Source organism: Phocoena sinus, chromosome 9 (assembly GCF_008692025.1).
Source record: "Phocoena sinus isolate mPhoSin1 chromosome 9, mPhoSin1.pri, whole genome shotgun sequence".
Classification (NCBI taxonomy): domain Eukaryota; kingdom Metazoa; phylum Chordata; class Mammalia; order Artiodactyla; family Phocoenidae; genus Phocoena; species Phocoena sinus.
In genome coordinates this window covers 13,741,468-13,761,834 of record NC_045771.1, presented here as the reverse complement: position 1 = coordinate 13,761,834, position 20,367 = coordinate 13,741,468, and the positions used below count along the sequence as shown (strand labels likewise).

The 20,367-nt window shown below is 43.2% G+C and overlaps 1 protein-coding gene across 2 annotated transcripts in view; it reads right to left on the bottom strand.

Annotated features, from left to right (window-relative positions):
- Positions 1–424: 424 nt before the first annotated feature.
- The window catches only part of SLC37A3 (solute carrier family 37 member 3), an 84,371-nt gene continuing 64,428 nt past the window's right edge, over positions 425–20,367 (bottom strand). Inside the window, exons 14-16 of one of the 2 annotated variants that reach the window (XM_032643014.1) lie at positions 6,052–6,169; positions 2,312–2,375; positions 425–594 (exon numbers count right to left, since the gene is read on the bottom strand). In XM_032643014.1, the coding sequence (XP_032498905.1) occupies positions 2,359–2,375; positions 6,052–6,169 (135 nt within the window). In that variant the 3' untranslated portion in view covers positions 425–594; positions 2,312–2,358. Of the gene's footprint in view, positions 595–2,311; positions 2,376–2,757; positions 6,170–20,367 lie in introns of those variants that run through there. The other variant, XM_032643013.1, reaches the window with a different exon arrangement.

The window sequence follows — 20,367 nt, the reverse complement described above, 5'->3', positions numbered from 1 at the left end:
ATGTAACCAATCTGTCACCAGGTAACTAGCTGATCACCCTGGAGAACAGTGCCATATCAGGGCCTCTGTGTTGGTCTCTGGTGCTGGCAGACTGGGCACTTGGCTGTGGCTACAGCCAGATCAGCCTTGGTGAGTGGAAGTCCATGTTGACGACCCATGCATAAACTTTATCCCTGACATTGGGCAGTGGCTAGAGTGGCTAGGGAAGGAGGCTGACTGACATCCACAGAATGACATTCTGTCCACCTGATTATTAAAATCCTCCTCTGCTGAGTCCACCCTTTCATTTCCATTCAGAGAAACCTATTTGCCTACCTGTTCTCCAGACCTCCTTGTCATCAATTTTCCAATCATGGTTCTTCCAAGTCCCTGACCGTCCAGCCAAACCAGTAGCCACAGCCCATGAATCGATGTAAACCCATACCTCTAGCCATTGCTCCTTCCAGGCAAAACAAGCAACCAGATGAACTGTTCAAGTTCTGCCCACTGGGAAGATTTTCCTCCATCACTGTCCTCCAGATCTCTCCACAGTGGGATTGTAGCACTGCATCTGTCTACTACGCGTGGCAAGGTTATCAGTGAGGGTGTTTTCGCCTGCAAGGAACACAATATCCAACTAAAAGTGGCTTATATGATAAGGGACACATTCCAAGAACAACATCCAGGGGCAGAAAATGCAATGTCAACAACAAAATGTTACACTTTTTAAGAGTAAGTAAAACTGTCTCCAAAGCAGGGCGTCTTCCCTGAGCAAATACCACTTGGAGAGCAAATTCATAAACAAAACTGGGTCTTGGCAAGAAAGAAGGTAGGAGGGCTGTGAATGGATATGAACCGTGAACAGGGTCTGCTCAGAAAGGTTAGCTCCTGTTCTATCTGGTTGGTTTGTTGTTTTTTCCTTTGTACTTGTCTATAAGGCTTGAACTTCTTGTTTTATTATGGTAAAAACACATGACATAAAATTTATCACTTTAACAACTTTTAAGTGTACGGTTCGGTAGTATTTATGCACATTGTTGTACAGTAAATCTCTAGAACATTTTCACCTCTCAAAAATGAAATTCTGTACCCATTAAACAACTCCCTTTTCCCCCCTCCCCCGGAAACCACCCTTCTACTTTCTAAGAGTTGGACTACTTTGTGTACCTCGTGTAAGTGGAATCATAAGGTATTTGTCCTTTTGTGTCTGGCTTATTTCACTTAGCATAATGTCCTTAAGGTTCGTCCACCTAGGAGTATATGGCAGGATTTCCTTCTTTTTTAAGGCTGAATAATATTCCATTGTGTGTGTGTGTGTACCAATCACATTTTCTTTACCCATTCATGCATCAATGGACATTTAGGTTGCTTCCACCTCTTGGCTATGGTGAAAAACACCTGGGTATACAAATATCCCTTTGAGATCATGTTTTCAATTATTTTGGATATATGCCCGAAAGTGGTATTTCTGGATCATATAATAATTCTATTTTCAATTTTTTGAGGCAACTCTGTACTGTTTTCCATGGTGGCTATACCATTTTACATTCCTACTAAGAGTGCACCAGGTTTCCAATTTCTCCATATCCTCACCAACACTTGGGGGGTTTTTTGGTTTGTTTGTTTGGTTCGTTCGATTTGATTGTGGCCATCCTAATGGTCATGAGGTGATATCTCATTGTGGTTTGATTCGCATTCCCCTGATGATTAATGACGTTGAACATCTTTTCATGTGCTTGTTGGCTATATTCATGTCTTCTTCGGAGGAATGTCTATTCAAATCCTTTGCCCATTTGTTAATCAGGTTTTTTGGTGGTGAGTTGTAGGAGTTCTTTATGTATTCTGGATATTAATCCCTTATCAGATATATAGTTTGCAAATATTCTCTCCCCTTCTGTACGTTTCGCTTTCACCCTGTTATTTCCTTTGGACTTGAAGTTTTTATAATTGAATATATCATCTTAAGGGAAAACTAAGAAGCTGTCACAGATCAAAGGGGACTAAAGAGACAGGACAACGAAATATTATGCTCTGTCTTGATTGGGTTCTAGAACAGGAAAAAGACATTAGTGGAAAAACTGGTGAAATCCTAATAAAATCTATATTTGAGTTAACAGTAGTATATCAATGTTAACCTCTTAGTTTTGACAAATCCACCATGGTTATATAAGACATTAACATTAGGGGAAGCTGGATGAAGAGTATATGAGAACTCTCTATACTATCTTCGCAAATTTTCTGTAAATCTAAAACTACCCCCCCAAATGTGTATATATTTATATAAAATTATAAGTCATTATCTAAAATAAAATAAGATGGGATAAGCACTTACCCTTAAGGTTGATAAGAAGATTAAATGAGCTGGTGTCAGTAAAACATTCACACAGGGCACATAGCTAAAAGGTCAATAAATGCAGGTTATTATAATAGTTATTACATTACCTCTAAATTCCCTTCTACCTCTTGGATTCTGTGAACACTGCTACTTGGTGGCAGTGTACATACACACAACTTCCGTTTGGGGAAAATAAAGTTGCAACACAGTTCCACTTGCTGGTTTCCTACTAAATATAACATATAGCAGTTCTGTTTAACCCACTCCATTTTCTTCTTTTAAGACCATGAGAAAGATTGCCAGACTAACACACAAGTTTTGAGAATGTGAAAAGCTCTTTGAAAAAACTTTAGTAGACTCTACCCATCTTTTTCATCTTCTGCAGGCATTATCCCTCTACCCCAGCCCCCTTTTCTTTTTCTTCCTTTCTTCCTTTCTTTCTTCCTTTCTCCCCTCCATCCATCTGTCCCTTTCTCCCTCCCTTTCTTTCTTTCTGTCTTTCATTTTCAAACTCCTTAGAGCTGGAGGGCAATGTCTTCCTTTCCCAAAGAAAAGCTCTCTAAACCTGCAGTTCCCAGTCTTTTTAATGTCACAGATCAAGTTAACTTTTTAAAAAAGGGAAAGGGCTGCGGGTAATTTACAGTTTTCAACTTGTTATTTAACTTATAAGGGAGTTTTTGTTTTCAAATCACTGTTACTATCACCAATATTTCATTAAAATGCCAGCAAAGGAAAGGGCAGTTTAACATCCAAAATGTAAGAGCAGCAGAATCTCAAAATAAAGTGTCCTTCCGAAAAATCATAGTTGCCAGCTTACTCTGTTATGTCAAAAATTTTAAAATAACAGAATATCCTAAAAAGAGTCAAACACAAAGAAACACCAACGTCAAATGTCATCTTAAGATACCACACTGGGGCTTCCCTGGTGGCGCAGTGGTTGAGAGTCCACCTGCCGATGCAGGGGACACGGGTTCGTGCCCCGGTCCAGGAAGATCCCACATGTCGCAGAGCGGCTGGGCCCGTGAGCCATGGCCGCTGAGCCTGTGCGTCCGGAGCCTGTGCTCCGCAACAGGAGAGGCCACAACAGTGAGAGGCCCACGTACCGCAAAAAAAAAGGATACCACACTGCATTTTCATTTTTAGATTGTGAACATTGCATACAAGTAAAAGAGGATATATAATGTGCATATACTATACAGTTTAAAGAGTAGTAATAAAATACACAGCCATGAATCCACCACTAGTAGAAAATACAGAATATTCCTAACACTTTGGAAGGCCCTGGGTGGCCCCCTCTTCCTCTCCTGTTTCCAGAGAATACCACCCCCTTAGTACTTAGTAATCGTTTCCTATCTTTTCTTTATATTTTACTAGCTACATCTCTATCCCTGAACAAGGCATTGATTAGTTTTGCCTGGCTTTACTGCTTCTATGAAAGGAATCATATTGTGTGTGACTTGCTTTTTTTCCACTCAAAATCATGGTTTTTCTTGATATAAGTTGGGCATCTATATCCTGCAGAGTTTTACAGAGGAGCTGTGAAGTCCAATTCACTTACACAGCGGTCATGGCTGACAATCCCTTTTCGCCCGTGCATGTGGACAGAGGGAGCCAGGCTCCCAACACCCTTAGAGTGCTCTTTGGGGTAAGCCGGGGGCTTCTATGGGCCAGACAGGCCAGGGTCCCTAATGTGGGCTGCAGGGGCTGGACAAAGGCTGGTCACTTCACTCAAGTGGCACAACTCTAGGCTCTGATCACCACCCAGCACTCAGAAAATCCTCCGCAAAGGTGCTGAGAGCAGGCGAATTTCACAGCCCACCCAAGTATGGGCTGGCCTTGGAAACCACGCTCTGTCTGTTAATAACCTACTAGGTTAACATCCCTGCACCCCATCTGCTTCATCGCAGGTAAGGAGAGGCCCAGGAAACTTTCCTCAGACCTCTGGATCTCTCTAAGGAAAGATCCTGAAGATACCAGCCCCTAGTGATGCAAACTCTCATGCCCTACACAAGACCAAAAGAGTCAAAAGTTTGCATCTTAATAAAATATGCAGGTGACTTGTATGCACATTCAAGTTTGAGAAGCACTGGCCTAGATCCTTCATTGTGTGTGTGTGTGTTTTTAAGTGAACATTTTTATTGAAGTACAACACACATAAAAGAGTGCTAAGTCTGGGAAAAGAATCTGAAAAAGAATAGATATATGTACATGTTTAATTGAATCACTTTGCTGTACACCTGAAACTAACACAACATTGTAAATCAACTATACTCCAATATGAAATAAAAAGTAAAAAAAAAATAGGTGAGAGAGATTAAGAGATACAAACTTCCAGGTGCAAAATAAATGAGTCGTGGGTATGAAATGTACAGGGTGGGGAATACAGTCAAAAACTTTGTAATATATTTGTATGGTGATTGATGGTAACTAGACTTATCATGGTGATCATTTTGAAACGTATAGAAATATTGAATCACTATGTTGTGTAACAGGAACTGACATAGTGTTGTAGGTCAACTGTACTTCAAAAACAACCAAACCAACTCATAGAAAAAGAGATCAGATTTGTAGTTACCAGTGGCAGGGGATGGGGGGAGGGGGGATTGGATAAAGGCAGTCAAAAGATATAAAATTTCAGTTATAAGATAAATAAAAATTAGGGATGAAATGTATAACATGATAAATATAATTAACACTGCTGTATGTTATATTTGAAAGTTGCTAAGAGTGTAAATCCTAAGAGTTCTCATCACATGGAAAAAATTTTTTTCTATTTCTTTAATTTTGTATCCATATGAGATGACGGGTGTTCACTAAACTTATTGTGAAATCATTTCATGATGTGTGTCAGTCAAATCACTATGCTGTACACAAACTTCTGGAAGAAAAAGAATGCTAAGTCATAGGAGTATCATTTGATGAACTATCTATCACAAAGTGAATCCACTGGTGTACCCAGCACCCAGGTCAAGAAACAACGTTGCCAGCACCCTAGAAGCCCTCTTTCCCACATACCCTCCATAACCAAACCCCTGCTCACCAAAGGTAACCAGAACTCCAGTTACTAATAGCACAGGTTAATATGGTCCATATGTGTTCTCCAAATAAGTGGAATCATCTTGTATGTATTCTTTTGTGTCTGGCTTCTTTTGTTCAACATTATGTTGGCGAGATTCTAAATCCTTCACTAGGAACCCCAGCTCTCCACTGTGTACTTACACATTGTATACTGGTGGCTCTCCAGGTTCCTGCATCTCTCATCTCCAGAAAACTGTCATAATGTGAAATAAAACCCCTTTATTCAAATAAATATTTACTGAGCATCCAGACTCTGCCAGGGATTGTGTTAGGGGCTGAACCCCAAAGTGTGTTGCCAAACTGAGACCTCTGTTTCAACGAGGCATCTTGCCTGAGTAGTTTGGGGGAATGTGGAAGATTCACACTGGTATGTGACTTCAAACTCTGAAAGAAATTTATTACCTGCCCTAAAAAACACCCCAAACTACAGCTTAGCACACAGTTACCAAGTAGCAGTGGAGCTTCTCACTTAGGTCTTTTGAACGCATAATAAAATCTAGGTCCCATACGTTTCTGGCCCAGTTATTTCTACTTTTCTTCAAATGTGATTTGGCTAATACTGGTATTCTCCCAGCTCAAAGTTCTAACTCTTTCAAAAAACTTTTGGCCAACTTTCGTACTTCGGGGACTTCAGAAATAAATTATGTGCAGATACTCACCCCTGGTTTCCCTGGGGACATCTGTGGTTCTTAAATCCTCTTTTCTAATTAGTTCACCCCAAGCATTGCTATGAGACCAACAGTCAGTCACCTTCTGTCTGGGCGTCTGTTTTCTCATCTGCAAAAAGAAGGAAGTGTACTACGTCAGAGGTGTTTAATCGAAATCCGTGGATTTGCTAGGGAATCCACTAATCCCTGGAAATGACATGGAAGATTGTGAATGGGTGTGTTTTTGGTGGAAGAGAGTCCGGAATACATCAACTGCCCCCACACCAAATTAAACACCATCATGTGGTCCCCAAGAACCATTTTAGCACTTAATATTCTGCAACCATGCGGCTCCTGGTGTCAATAGAAGGGCTTGATTTTTGCTTAGTGTCTGGCTCCAGCTGAATCTCAAAAAGAAAAGATGGCCTTGCCTTTTAGCTTCTGTAGATTTTTCTGCCTTAACAGAAAGGATACTGTAAAATTGCAGGGCCACGCAATAGCATCTCTCTCTGATCTCTACAGGTGAGATAACATCAAGGGTCCGTTCCTTTAAAATAGCCTGGGCCCGATTTGAGTCCCTTTTTTAATATGACCTCAATCTGGGTCCTATTGTATGTAGCTGGCTTGTTTCCTAAACGCTGTTATCTACTGTAACCCTCGGAACCCAGAGTGGGTCTGGCTCTCATAACCAAATAGATGTGACATACCAAGATACTCTCTGATAAGTTCAACAACCCCATTTTCTGTACCCAGAGAAAGAGCTCTGTAGCAGCCCCGCATGGAAAAGGGCACCTTGGTTTGCCTGCCCAGGCCGGAGCTGGCCTGTCACCTGAGCAAGGGGGTGAAACAGAACACTTCCTTTCTCTCCAAGGCCAGAGCTCCTTATTTCACACATAATAAGATTAGGTTACACGTTCCCTCTTTGTGGCTGGTTCCCCTAGCAGTGCCCTAGCAACAATTTAAGCCCAAAGTTTTCATTACAAACTGGCTCGGTCAGTATAAGGGACTGTCCTGTATTCCTTACATGGAGCAAGACATGCAGACTTGTAAACAGTGTTCTTTTTTTTTTTTTTTTTGCGGTACGCGGGCCTCTCACTGTCGTGGCCTCTCCCATTGCGGAGCACGGGCTCCAGACGCGCAGGCTCAGCGGCCATGGCTCATGGGCCCAGCCGCTCCGCGGCATGTGTGTTCTTCCCGGACCGGGGCACGAACCTGTGTCCCCTGCAATGGCAGGCGGACTCCCAACCACTGCGCCACCAAGGAAGCCCTAAACAGTGTTCTTAATCGTTATATTGCTTTCACTGCAGACAAAAGAGGTGATTTCAGAGCTCATCCTCTTCCTACAAATATCCTTTCCTGCTCACAGTTATGTAAAGAAGTACAGCCACTGCTGCTCCAAGTGTGGGCCCTGGACCAGTAGCATCAGGCTCACATGGGGGCTCGTTAGAAATGCAAAATTCTTGGCCCTACCCCAGACCTACTGGACCAGAATCGGCATTTTAACCAGCTCTCCAGATGATCCATAATCATGGGCATTTTAAAATTTGAGAAGCACTCCCGAGGAATCACCCAACACCGCACTAATACTATGTTTGTGACCTTCCCGCAAATAATGATCAATAAATGGGAGCTTTCTTCCTTCTCCCTCTTAAAACGCAGAGGACCACCCGGGATGCTCTGAGGAAGAAGGGGGAGTAAGAAAAAGCCCAGAAGAGGAGAAACTTGAAGAGAGAATGAAAAAGAGGAAAAGCAAAGAGAGAAGGGGAGATGTGTGGTGTGGCGGGCAGCGTGAAGGCCCAGGGTCTTTGCATTCCCTCCACAGGGGCTCCACACCCGAAGCTGGCTGATCCCACCTTCATAGCCCTCTCCAGTCACAAGCTGCCTCCTGTGCTTACCTGTTTAATAGTTTTAAAACTTGGCTCACTTTTCAACCCTGATTACTTTTGAGAAGAAAGTTCACATCTTGGGGTTTATGTGCTTGTCATGTTTTTTTCTAATACACATTAAAATAGATTCATGGCTATTAACATTCCATTAAGTGTTGTTCGTAAGCCCTCCAGATGATCCCTAGTGATGTGGGAGACACGTGGGACACGTGCCCCAGGGGAATGATCGCCCCAGTGGTACAAGAGGTCCCTTAGAGCTGGCACAAAGTGTATGAGGTTGATCCTACGTTCTCACGCTTTTAAACTGCACTGCGGGACATGAGGTGTTATTCAGGCTAAAGCAGCAGATCATACTCTTCCAGGGCCACTCATCTAGAACCTGCTAAATTCTTAAGGGTATGGGCAAGAGCTTGGGATAAAGCCCACAGAGTAACAAGCAAATGTTCATTCAGTACTCCAGGTAACTCAAGGTACCTTAGGTTTACTAAACCCTGTCAACTGGGCTCAGAGCACGGATCTGAAATAAGAAGCCCTCATTGGGCTGTTGCTTGGCCTGACGGAGGCTGGGAATTTCTGGTCTCCCATAAGATATCACCACCCCTTTCCTTCACTCTGTCTGCACAGAGTTTTCAGCAATTTATAGAACACGCTCTTCCCTGCGTCTTTTGAGAAGAGGGAGATGCAAAACAAGTCAAAGAAATTACAATGTGAACACACTGAGGTGCTTCTTGTTAAAAGAAATATACAGAAACCAAAAATTCCAATAGAAAACAATAAATAACCAAGAGGTCAGAAACACACACTAGAAAAGAAGGTAGCAATCATTTTAATGTGAGAGTTAACAGCAGTTTTCAGGAATTTAACAGGTATACATACATCGAGGTGACAGTGTCTTTTCCACCTCCACTGAGAACATGACATAAAAGGAATAGACTCAAATCATAGCAAGAGTGCAAAGCAACTTTGACTTGTTGGGGCTATTAGACTCTGATCCAAACTAACAAAGGAAATAATGGGCTCGCCTCGGAAGATCTTTTTTAAAGGATAGTTAAAAAAATATTCCCCCGGTTCTATTGTGGGTTAGGTGAGCTTCTGACTGGATGTCAGGGGTGAGTCTATGGATCCTTTCAAACCAGTTATAAAAAGCTCCTAGGACCTCAGTCCCAGGCCCTTCTAGTGGTACAATTAATTCTATCGCATTCAATATTGCTTGTGATAAGTGAACCATCAATGGACTCTGAGCCTTTGTCATGTTTCTGTGCTTTCAAGAAAAGGGATCTTCTTACAGAGCCTTCTGTAAACAGACTTTCTACAAATTGTATACAGTATATTAACTGTACCATAGGAGAAGGGAGAAACGAGCTTTACTGTAAAACTGAGAACCTTCTGTAAATCGGTTAAAAAACTAGATGGAAGAGCCCACCCAAGGTAAAAGAATGAATTAGTCTCATACACAGTACAGAAAGTCAGTGTGGCTGGCAGGTTCCCAGTGCATGTAAAGCTGTGAGCACAGTGCCTCGCTCTGAGGACGCAGGCAATACGTGGATGCCCTTAAAATATCACTATCGGCCTCGTATGGATACTGCTATTGGCTTAACCTCTGCTTGTACACAGGGGCCGGGGCACCAGGGATCAATGTTTCATCTCGTGCTCACCAGTCTCTTCATCTCTGCCCAGGAGCCCACAGTGGTTCGCATCTAAGCTCCAGACCAGCGGCCAAGTTCGCCCTGGCTGTTGTCTCCCTGCACCTGGGTCAGGCAGCCTCCTCCCTCCCTCTCCTCCAAACAGCAACAGCTCCTTCTTGCTTATGCCTTTCCCACTCCCTCAAGAGCAATGAGATGAAAACAAATGGGTTGGGCTTCCCTGGTGGCGCAGTGGTTGGGAGTCCGCCTGCCGATGCAGGGGACACGGGTTCGTGCCCGGTCCAGGAAGATCCCACATGCCGCGGAGTGGCTGGGCCCGTGAGCCATGGCCGCTGAGCCTGCACGTCCGGAGCCTGTACTCCGCAACGGGAGAGGTCACAACAGTGAGAGGCCCCCTTCCCCAAAAAAAAAAAAAAAAAAAAAAAAAAAAAAAGGGTTGAAAATCATTCGTATCAATTGGATCCAAAATCCAGGTTAAAGATGGCTACGGAGGACGTGAAGGAGCCCAAAGCCCAGCCCCTTCTCCTCTTACCTCTATTCCCTCCAACGTCCTCTGCAAAGTCACCAACAGTCCGTGGCCCACACAGTTCATGAGCACGGAGGAGCTTGCCCTGCCTCCACGAAACTCTTCAAGGGAGCAAGTATCTGGAACTTCACGGCAATTATCAGATATCTGAGTTACTAGAATATATTATATATGTTTTAAGAACCATTTAAGATGGAGGTCTGATTTTACTGCTTTTGGTCAAAGGCCAGAGTAAGATTACAGAGCAAGAAACAGCACAATGCAATCCTCAGTTAGAGTCGGAGTGAATAACATTTCAGAGGAAATTTCAAAGGAGGAATGATTTCTGGGTCAATTTAACTGTAGAGTCTAAAATAACTTCAGCAGCCGACTCAAAAGATAAACTCTAAAAGTGCTGTGTGTGTCTGTGTCAGAGAGGAGGAAACGGACCTTTTCTGAGCTATATCTCAAGTGCATACTGCTTAGAATTATCCCCAAGAACATTCTGGTGAAAGGATGGACTGGAAGAGTCTCGATGTGTCACTCATCAGTCAAGGCTGCCGAGTGGGAAATGGGTCCAGGAAAAGGCTTGTCTCGGTTTGGGAAAGATAAAGCTGGCCGGGGAGGGATGCATTTTGCTCAAGTCTAGTCATTGCCAACACTGTGTCCACTGTGGCCTGCCTGTGGGGCAGCTGATGCCCCAGCTGTAGAGACATGCACTGACGAGAGCCTGGCTTCTTCCTTCTGCTTATTCTGCCTTGTGCCCTTGCATGGGTTGAACTGTGTCCCTCTGACCCCCCAAAAGACATGTTGGGGGCTTCCCTGGTGGCGCAGTGGTTGAGAGTCCGCCTGTTGATGCAGGGGACGTGGGTTCGTGCCCCGGTCCGGGAAGATCCCACATGCCGCGGAGCGGCTGGGCCCGTGAGCCATGGCCGCTAAGCCTGCACGTGCGGAGCCTGTGCTCCGCAACGGGAGAAGCCACAGCAGTGAGAGGCCCGCGTACCGCAAAAAAAAAAAAAAGCCATGTTAGGTTCCTAACCCCTACTCCCTGTGAACATGGCCTTATTTGGAAATAGGGTCTTTGCAGAGGCCAAGTTAAAATGCGGTCACATTCAGTTAGGGGGTTGTCCTTGGGAATAGGGAAAACAGAGTTGGAGACAGACACACAGATGGAGGATCACATGATGAGAGGCGGGGAAAGGGCCACGTGACAGCAGAGGCAGAGATTGGAGGGGTGCATCTGTAAGCCAGGGACCCCAAGGATTGCCAGCTAGAGAAGGCAAGGAAGGATCCTCCCCTAGAGCCTCAGAGAGAGCCTGGCTCCGGTGACACCTTGATTTGAAACTTCTAAGCTTTCAGAATTATGAGGGAATAAATTTCTGTGGTTTTAAGCCCACCGGTTTGTGGAACTTTGTACAGCAGCCCTAGGAAACTAACACATCCCCAAAGTGCTCTGGCCTCTCCACCAGGTAAAACCCTCATCCCTCCTCATCCACGTGGGTACACATGCCTGGGACCCCACAGAGTCCACTGTCACAGCTCTCCACATGGAGCTCCCCAAACAAACACAGACATATTTTGTATGTAACTACCGAATTGCAGATGTCTTAGACTTTTTTTTTTTTTGGCTGCGTTGGGTCTTTGTTGCTGCGCACGGGCTTTCTCTAGCTGCGGCGAGCGGGGGCTACTCTTTGTTGCGGTGCGCAGGCTTCTCACTGCAGTGGCTTCCCCTGCTGTGGAGCACGGGCTCTAGAGCGTGGGCTCAGTAGTTGTGGTGCATGGGCCCAGCTGCTCTGTGGCATGTGGGATCTTCCCAGACCAGGGTTTGAACCCTTGTCCCCTGCATTGGCAGGCGGATTCTCAACCACTGCACCACCAGGGAAGCCCTTAGACTTTTTTTTAAACTTTTATTATGGGAAAAATTTTTTTCACATTCACAAAAATAGAGCAGTATAATGAACTCCACGTGCCCATCCTACAGCCTCAACAATTATCCATATTTTGTCCATTTTATTTCATCCAACTCCCACCCAAGTTTATTTTGCATGGAAGGATGTCTGGGGCATTGTAAAGCAAACTCAAGGCATCATTCCAGGTCATGTGTAAATGCTTTAGTCTAAACTACTTCAGACACATTTTTTTTTTTTTTGGTTATCTTTGAGTACTGTGTACTTTATTAGCTATGTAAAAGGAATGAATAGCATTTTATGTCTGGGTCCTCTATTTCTTTTCTATTTTTTTTCAGTTCACTGATTTCTAATATATTCACAAAGTTGTACAACCATCACTACAATCCAGTTTTAGAACATTTTCATCACCCCAAAAAAGAAACCTTGTACCAGTGAGCAGTCACTCCTTACTCCCATACCCCCCAGCCCCAGACAACTACTAAGCTACTTTATATCTCTATAGATTTGCCTATTGTGAACATTTCATATAAATGGAATCATCACACACATAGTCTCTTGTGTCTGACTTATTCACTTCGCATAATGCTTACAAGATGCATCTATGTTATAGCATGTACCAATACTTCATTCCTTTTTCTGGCTGAGTAATATTCCATTGCATGGATATACTGTATTTTGTTTATCCATTCACTAGTTGATGAAAATTTGGGTTGCTTCCAATTTTGGGCTATTATGAATAATGGTGCAATGAACACTTGTGTACAAGTTTTTGCGTGGACATATGTTTGTATTTCTCTTGCTAATTTACCTAAGAGTAGAATTGCTGGATCACATGGTAACTCTATTTTAACATTTTAAGGAAACACCTAACTGTTTTCCAAAGTGTCTACACCATTTACAAACCTACCAGCAATGGATGAGGGTTCCAGTTTCTCCATAAATTCTCCAACATTTGTTATTGTCATTTAAAAAATATATATTATAGCCATCCTAGTGAGTATGAAGTGGTAGGTATCTCATTGTGGTTTTGATTTGCATTTCTCCAATAACTAATGATGTTAAACTTTTTCAGGTGCTCAGTATAACTTCTTTGGAGAAATATCTCTTCAGATTCGCCTATTTTTTAAAATATTTATTTTTGGCTGTGTTGGGTCTTCGTTGCTGTGCGCGGGCTTGCTCTAGTTGCGGCGAGTGGGGGCTACTCTTCGATGCAGTGTGCAGGCTTCTCATTGTTGTGGCTTCTCTTGTTGCAGAACACGGGCTCTAGGTGCACGGGCTTCAGTAGTTGTGGCTCGCGGGCTCTAGAGCACGGGCTTCAGTAGTTGTGGCTCGCGGGCTCTAGAGCGCAGGCTCAGTAGTTGTGGCTCACGGGCTTAGTTGCTCTGCGGCATGTGGGATCTTCTTGGATCAGGGCTCAAACCCATGTCCTCTCCACTGGTAGGAGGACCCCTAACCACTGCGCCACCAGGGAAGCCCTCTTTGCCTATTTTTTAATTGGGTTATTTTTCCTTTTACTGTTGAGTTGTCAGAGCTCTTTATATATTCTGGATGTAATTTCCTTATTAGATTTATGATTTGCAAATATGGTCTCCCATTCCATGAGCTTTTTTCATTTTCTCAATGGTGTCCTTTGAAACACAAAAGTTTTCAATTTGATGAAGTCCAATTTGTTTTTTTTTTTTTTTTTTCAATTTGTTTTTTTTTTTCTTTTGTTGCTTCTCCTTTATCTAAGAAACCACTGCCTGACTCAAAGATTTACTCCTACGTTTTCTTCTAATGGTTTTCGCTCTTACATTTAGGTGACAATCTCCTTCTTAATTGAAATATAGTTGACTTACAATACTGTATTAATTTCAGGTGTACAGCAAAGTGATTCAGTTATCTATATTTTTTCAGATTATTTCCCATTATAGGTTATTACAATATATTGAATATAGTTCTGTGTACTATACAGTAAATCCTCGTTGCTTATCTGTTTTACATATAATAGTTCATCTCTGTTAATCCCATGTTCCTAATTTATCCCTCCCACCTCCCTTTCCCCTTTGATAAACATAAATTTCTTTTCTATGTCTGTGAGTCTACTTCTGTTCTGTAAATAAGTTCATTTGCATCATTTTTTAATATTCCACATATAAGTGATATCGTATGATGTTTGTCTTTCTCTGTCTTACTTCACTTAGTAAGATATTCTCTAGGTCCATCCATGTTGCTGTAAATGGCATTATTTCATTCTTTTTTATGGCTGACTAACAGTCCATTGTTTACACATACCACATCTTCTTAAACCAATTGTCTGTTCGCAGACACTTAGGTTGTTTCCATGTCTTGGCTACTGTAAATAGTGCTCCTATGAACACTGGGGTACTTCTATCTTTTCAAATTAGAGTTTTCATCTTTTCCAGATATATGCCCAGGAGTGGGACTGCTGGATCATATGGTAGCTCTATTTTTTTTTTTTTTTTTTTTTTGCGGTATGTAGGCCTCTCACTGTTGTGGCCTCTCCCATTGCAGAGCACAGGCTCCAGACGCGCAGGCTCAGTAGCCATGGCTCACGGGCCCAGCCGCTCCATGGCATGTGGGATCTTCCCAGACTGGGGCACGAACCCGTGTCCCGAACCTGTCTCCCCTACAACGGCAGGCGGACTCTCAACCACTGCACCACCAGGGAAGCCATATTTTTGTTTTTTTAAGGAAACTCCATCCTGTTTTACATAGTGGCTGCACTACTTTACAGTGATCTATTCTGAGTTATTTTTTGTATGAGATGAGGTAGGGGTCCAAATTTATTCTCTTGCATATGGGTATAGACATTATACTTTAATTCTATTTCTTATTAACTTGTTCTATGATACTGTACATCAGTTTTCCATAAAACATCTTTTAGATGATTTTCTTCAGACTACAGCCTAGAATGATAAAAAAGAAAACTCTCATGAAGAAACATTTTAAATGAGGAAGTGGTTAGCCCTTCCTGCATTGCCTGTAATCTATAATTCATTTCCCCAATTTTAGACTTTTTCCCTTTTCTTATAACATGCCATAATGCAATCTAGCACTTGCTTGACTCAGTCATAACTGTACAAATTAGTTCTGCCCTAAACCTCAACTGTTCAATTTAAAAAATTCAATATATGTATATGTATAACTGATTTACTTTGCTGTACAGCAGAAACTAATACAACATTGTCAGCCATACACCAATAAAAATTAATTTAAAATATTTTAAAACAAAAATTCAATATAATTAAGACTTTGGGTATAAACAATGTGCCAGTCAGTTCTGGTAAATCAGAGATAAAAAAACAGGTACTCTGCCCTCAGATAATTACAGCCTAGATAGGGAGAGGAACAGCATGTACACAAATAATAACACGGGGTGAGTACGAACACAGGAGGGCAATAGTGTCCGTATGGGCGGGTTGGGAAGACACAATGAAGGGAGGGGACTAGAGCAAAGTCTTAGAACTAGGCCCAGACAAGGGGTGCCAACGTCTGATACCAGCTGGATAAGGACCTTGCTGAGCCGAGACCAGACACCTCATCTATAGTGACTGCTCCCCACTCATCCCCAGCAGATCATATTGCTACAGAAACGTGGACCCAGGAGAGCCAGACTTTCTCTTTTTTTTTCAAGAGAAATTAGAAAAAAATCTGATTTTATGTGTAATTCCTCATTTTTAAAAGTCATTAAGTAATTTGAATTTTAAAAACTCTACACTGGGTTCCTAAAAACGCTAAACATAGAATTACCATATGACTCAGCTATTCTATCCCTAGGTATATACCCAGAAAAACTGAAAACAGGGACTCAGACAGATATTTTTATGCCAGTGTTCACTGCAGCATTATTCACAATAGCTAAAAGGTAGAAACAACCTAAGTGTCCATCAACAGACAAACATAAAAATGTGGTACAGCCACACCGCGGGATGTTCATCAGCTATAAAAAGGACTGAAGTATTGGTACTTAATATAACACAGATGAACCTTGAAAATGTTATACTAAGTGAAATAAACCAGACACAAAAGCACAAATATTATATGATTCCACTTATATGAAATATCTAGAAGAGGCAAATTCATAGACAGAAAGTAGATAAGAGGTTACTAGGGGCTGGGGAGTTATTGCTTAATGGCTATAGAGTTTCTGTTTGGGGTGATGAAAACATTTTAGAAAAAGACAGTGGTGATGGTTGCACAACACTGTGAATGTAATTTATGCCACTGAATTGTACACTTAAAAATGGTTGAGGGCTTCCCTGGTGGCGCAGTGGTTGAGAGTCCGCCTGCCGATGCAGGGGACGTGGGTTCGTGCCCCGGCCCGGGAAGATCCCACATGCCGCGGAGCGGCTGGGCCTGTGAGCCATGGCCGCTGAGCGTGCGCATCCGGAGCCTATGCTCCGCAACGGGAGAGGCCACGACAGTGAGAGGCCCGCGTACCGCAAAAAAAAAAAAAAAAAAAAAAAAAAAAATGGTTGAGATGGGGACTTCCCTGGTGGCGCAGTGGTTAAGAATCTGCCTGCCAATGCCGGACACACGGGTTCAAGCCCTGGTCCGGGAAGATCCCACATGCCACGGAGCAACTAAGCCCGTGCACCACAACTACTGAGCCTGCACTCTAGAGCCCGTGAGCTACAACTATGAAGCCCACGTGCCTAAAGCCCATGCTCCACAACAAGAGAAGCCACCACAAGGAGAAGCCTGCACACCGCAACAAAGAGTAGCCCCTGCTCGCCACAACTAGAGAAAGCCTGCTCGCAGCAACAAAAACCCAACGCAAAAAAAAAAAAAAAAAAAAAAAACCCAACGCAGCCAAATAAATAAATAAATTTATAAAAAATAAAATGAGCTTGGTAGATTTAAAAAAAAAAATTCAGAGGGGAGATAACACCTGGTCATGGGAATCTCTAAAAGATTCATGAAGGTAATGGAACTTGAGCTGAGCTTTGAAAGACAGGTAAGAAGGTGAGGCTGCTCCAGAAGAAGTAGCTTGAGTCAAGGTTTAGAGGAAGAACAACAGAGGGTATATTTTAGTATGGAGTCCAGTCCAAGTAGAGAGGTAGCTGGAAAGGTAGGAGGGGACTGGGAACAGGATGCCATGGTTGCTAAATCAGAATTTTCCATTTAATTTTGAGCAGAAGAACGAAGTTCTCAAAGTTGTCCCTGAGATTGATTAGCTAGGCATTGGTGTACAAAATATATTGAAAAGAGGAGACAGAGGCCCCTAAACAGCCAGGTGAGAGATAAGGAAGGTCTGGACCTGACTAGTGGCCACAGGATGGGAATGAAGGAGCAAGTGGGGACAGGAAGGGGGCTCCTTGGAGAGTAATGCATAGAAGCCGATGGCTGCAAGTGGAGAGGGAGGGTCAGAATGGGGCAGAAGGTGGTGGCGCATTATTTAGGGTATAGATGATGTTCAATTCATTTAACAGTGAAGATGAAGAGAGAGGGTTGTATCTTGAGGGGAAAGGTTTTGCGGCATCATTTTGATTCGTGGTTTTTGTCTGTGTTTTTAGGTTAGGAGAGACTGAAGGACTAGAAAGAATTGGTGCCCTGTGGGAGACTGGAGATTAGAGAAAGAAAGAAGAGTGAAGTGATGGGGCAGAAGACGATAAGAGGGAGAAGGGTGGAGAGACCTGGCACAAGGTCAGGATGATGTAGACAGAAGTGAAGGGGCAAAGGGTGGGAGAAAGTAAAGAGACAATTTTTAAAAATATATATACATTTAACTTTTTGCATTTTGGATGAATAAACATATTTTTTTGAATTTCATTTCATTTATTTTTATACAGCAGGTTCTTATTAGTTATCTATTTTATACATATTAGTGTATATATGTACATCCCAATCTCCCAATTCATCCCATCACCACTACCACCACCTCCGCCTTCCCCACTTGGTGTCCATACGTTTGTTCTATACGTCTGTGTCTGTGTTTCTGCCCTGCAAATCGGTTCACCTGTACCATTTTTCTAGGTTCCACATATATGCGTTAATATATATTTGTTTCTCTCTTTCTGACTTACATCACTCTGTATGACAGTCTCTAGATCCATCCATGTCTCTACAAATGACCCAATTTCGTTCCTTTTTATGGCTGAGTAATATTCCATTGTATATATGTACCACATCTTCTTTATCTTTTCGAAGAGAAAATTTTTTAGTGGAGAAGAAGGAAGATGGCTCCACAGTTATCAGTAAGATAAGAAATGAAGTCATCTGCTTCAGGAGACGGGCCAGGAGTGATTCTGATGGTTTAACAAGGGCACGTCTACTGCAGAAGGTAACACAGGGAGCCACAAGAGGAGGAATTAAATGATTGCCAAGTGTCACTGGGGCCCAGATGAGGCTGGAGAGCACACATGTGCAGCAAACTCACCTGGTGGCCCAGCCATCAATGCCTGGCACTCTAAGGGGGAGAGAGGGAAAAGCTATGGCATTGAGAGGGTGGTTCTAAGTATGCTTAAGATTTGTGTAATAAAAATCCAAGGAGTGAGGCATTCTTGGATCATAGAGAGCACATTTTTGAAATGGTCATCTAAGGGGTTTTCTGAGCTTTGCAAAGAAACAAGAGAAGGCAACCTAGACTGGGAGAATGAGAGATCCAGGGCCTGAAGGTCATGGTGAGTGGAGGTGGGAAAGACAGAAAGAGGTTGTGGTCCTAAAATGTTTAGAAAATTGTTGTAAACTCTTAGACCAAATATGTTAATATGTAGTGACATTAGTGGTTCATGTTGAGGAAGACTTTCAAGGCTGTGTCCAGGCTCAGTTGGACTCAGTGCCTTGGCCGTAAATTAGTCATGTCTGTCACAGGCAAGGGAAAGGAGAGGAGAGCCAGGATCATAGCCTGTCAATCCTGTGAAACGTGGTCAGAGAGATTTTTCAGCTGAAAAGGTTGGAGGAGGAACAGTTCCACAAGATTACGAAGTGCAATAAGCCTAATGTTGTCATGGGTGACTGCAGCGTCCTGAAAAAGGAGGCACTAGAGTTAGGAAGTCTAGAAAACGAGAAGGGTGGGATGTTTGGGTGGTCAGTAACATGGTCATTCAATTCCTTGGCAGTGATGGCAGTAAACAAGATGGGACACTATCAGTCCAGCACTGAACTCACTAGGGAAGAGGGAGAACTTCTTGAAATCAGTAGATGGACATGGTGACGACAGGTGGTATAATCAGGGAATCCAGCACATAGCAGGCGCTTACTAACTACTTGTGGAATGAAGGGAAGCATCTCTAGGGGGCAAGGAGTATACCATTCCCTTCTCCTGCCCTACAAGCCAAGGAGCTGACAAGAAAAGGAGCCACTTGTTGGGAAATGACACTATCAGGAGAAAGGCAGGTGGGCGCCAGCAGGAATGGGTCTGGGAAGGTGGGGACACAGCCGGAGGAGCTGAGCCCTGAGGGACTGCAGAGGGCAGGCTGCTCCCAGGACTTAGAATAAATTCCAGATGATACAGGCACCGCTCTAGGGAAGAGCATGTGGATAATTCAAGGAAACCCATTCCCGCTTTAATAAAACAATTCAGAGCACAGGCCTTCCTGGGGGTGGCTTCATCTCATCTCTTACGTGAGAGAAGCTTCCTGAAAAGAGAGCAGTGAGATAGAAACCGAACATAGGGCTTCCCTGGTGGCGCAGTGGTTAAGAATCCGCCTGCCAATGCAGGGGACACGGGTTAGAGCCCTGGTCTGGGAAGATCCCAAATGCCGCAGAATAACTAAGCCCGTGTGTCACAACTACTGAGCCTGCGCCCTAGAGCCCGCGAGCCACAACTACTGAAGCCCACATGCCTAGAGCCCGTGCTCCACAACACGAGAAGCCACCGCAGTGAGAAGCCCGCGCACTGCAACGAAGAGTAGCCCCCACTCGCCGCAACTAGAGAAAGCCCACGCATAGCAACAAAGACCCAAGGCAGCCAAAATAAATAAATAATAAATAAATTTATTTTAAAAAAAACAAAAGAAATCAAGCATAGATCAGGGGTCTAGTCCCAGCTGTGCTAACCAAGCCTATGCCCTTTGGAATAAATGCCGAATGACCTCATTCATTTATTCATTCATTCACTCTCAGTGCCGCAGTGTCCTCACTTTACAGTGGGCCTAAATCTCTGTCCTACCCACTTCATGACATTGATCTGATGATAAAAATGAAAGCGACTTCAAAACACCTCACATTTAAGTGCCCCAAGTTGCCTCACTGAAATGAATGTTAGATAACTATCCCTTGTGCTTTAAAATACTGTGTAATATGTTGGAAATAAATGGGTCATCTGCCAGGGCTTAGAATTAGCTGTGACCCAGAGACCCGGTCATGTTCATTACAAGCGCTGACCCCACAAAAGTGAAGTGTTTTTCACACCCAACCTCCTCCTGTTTCCTATCCTC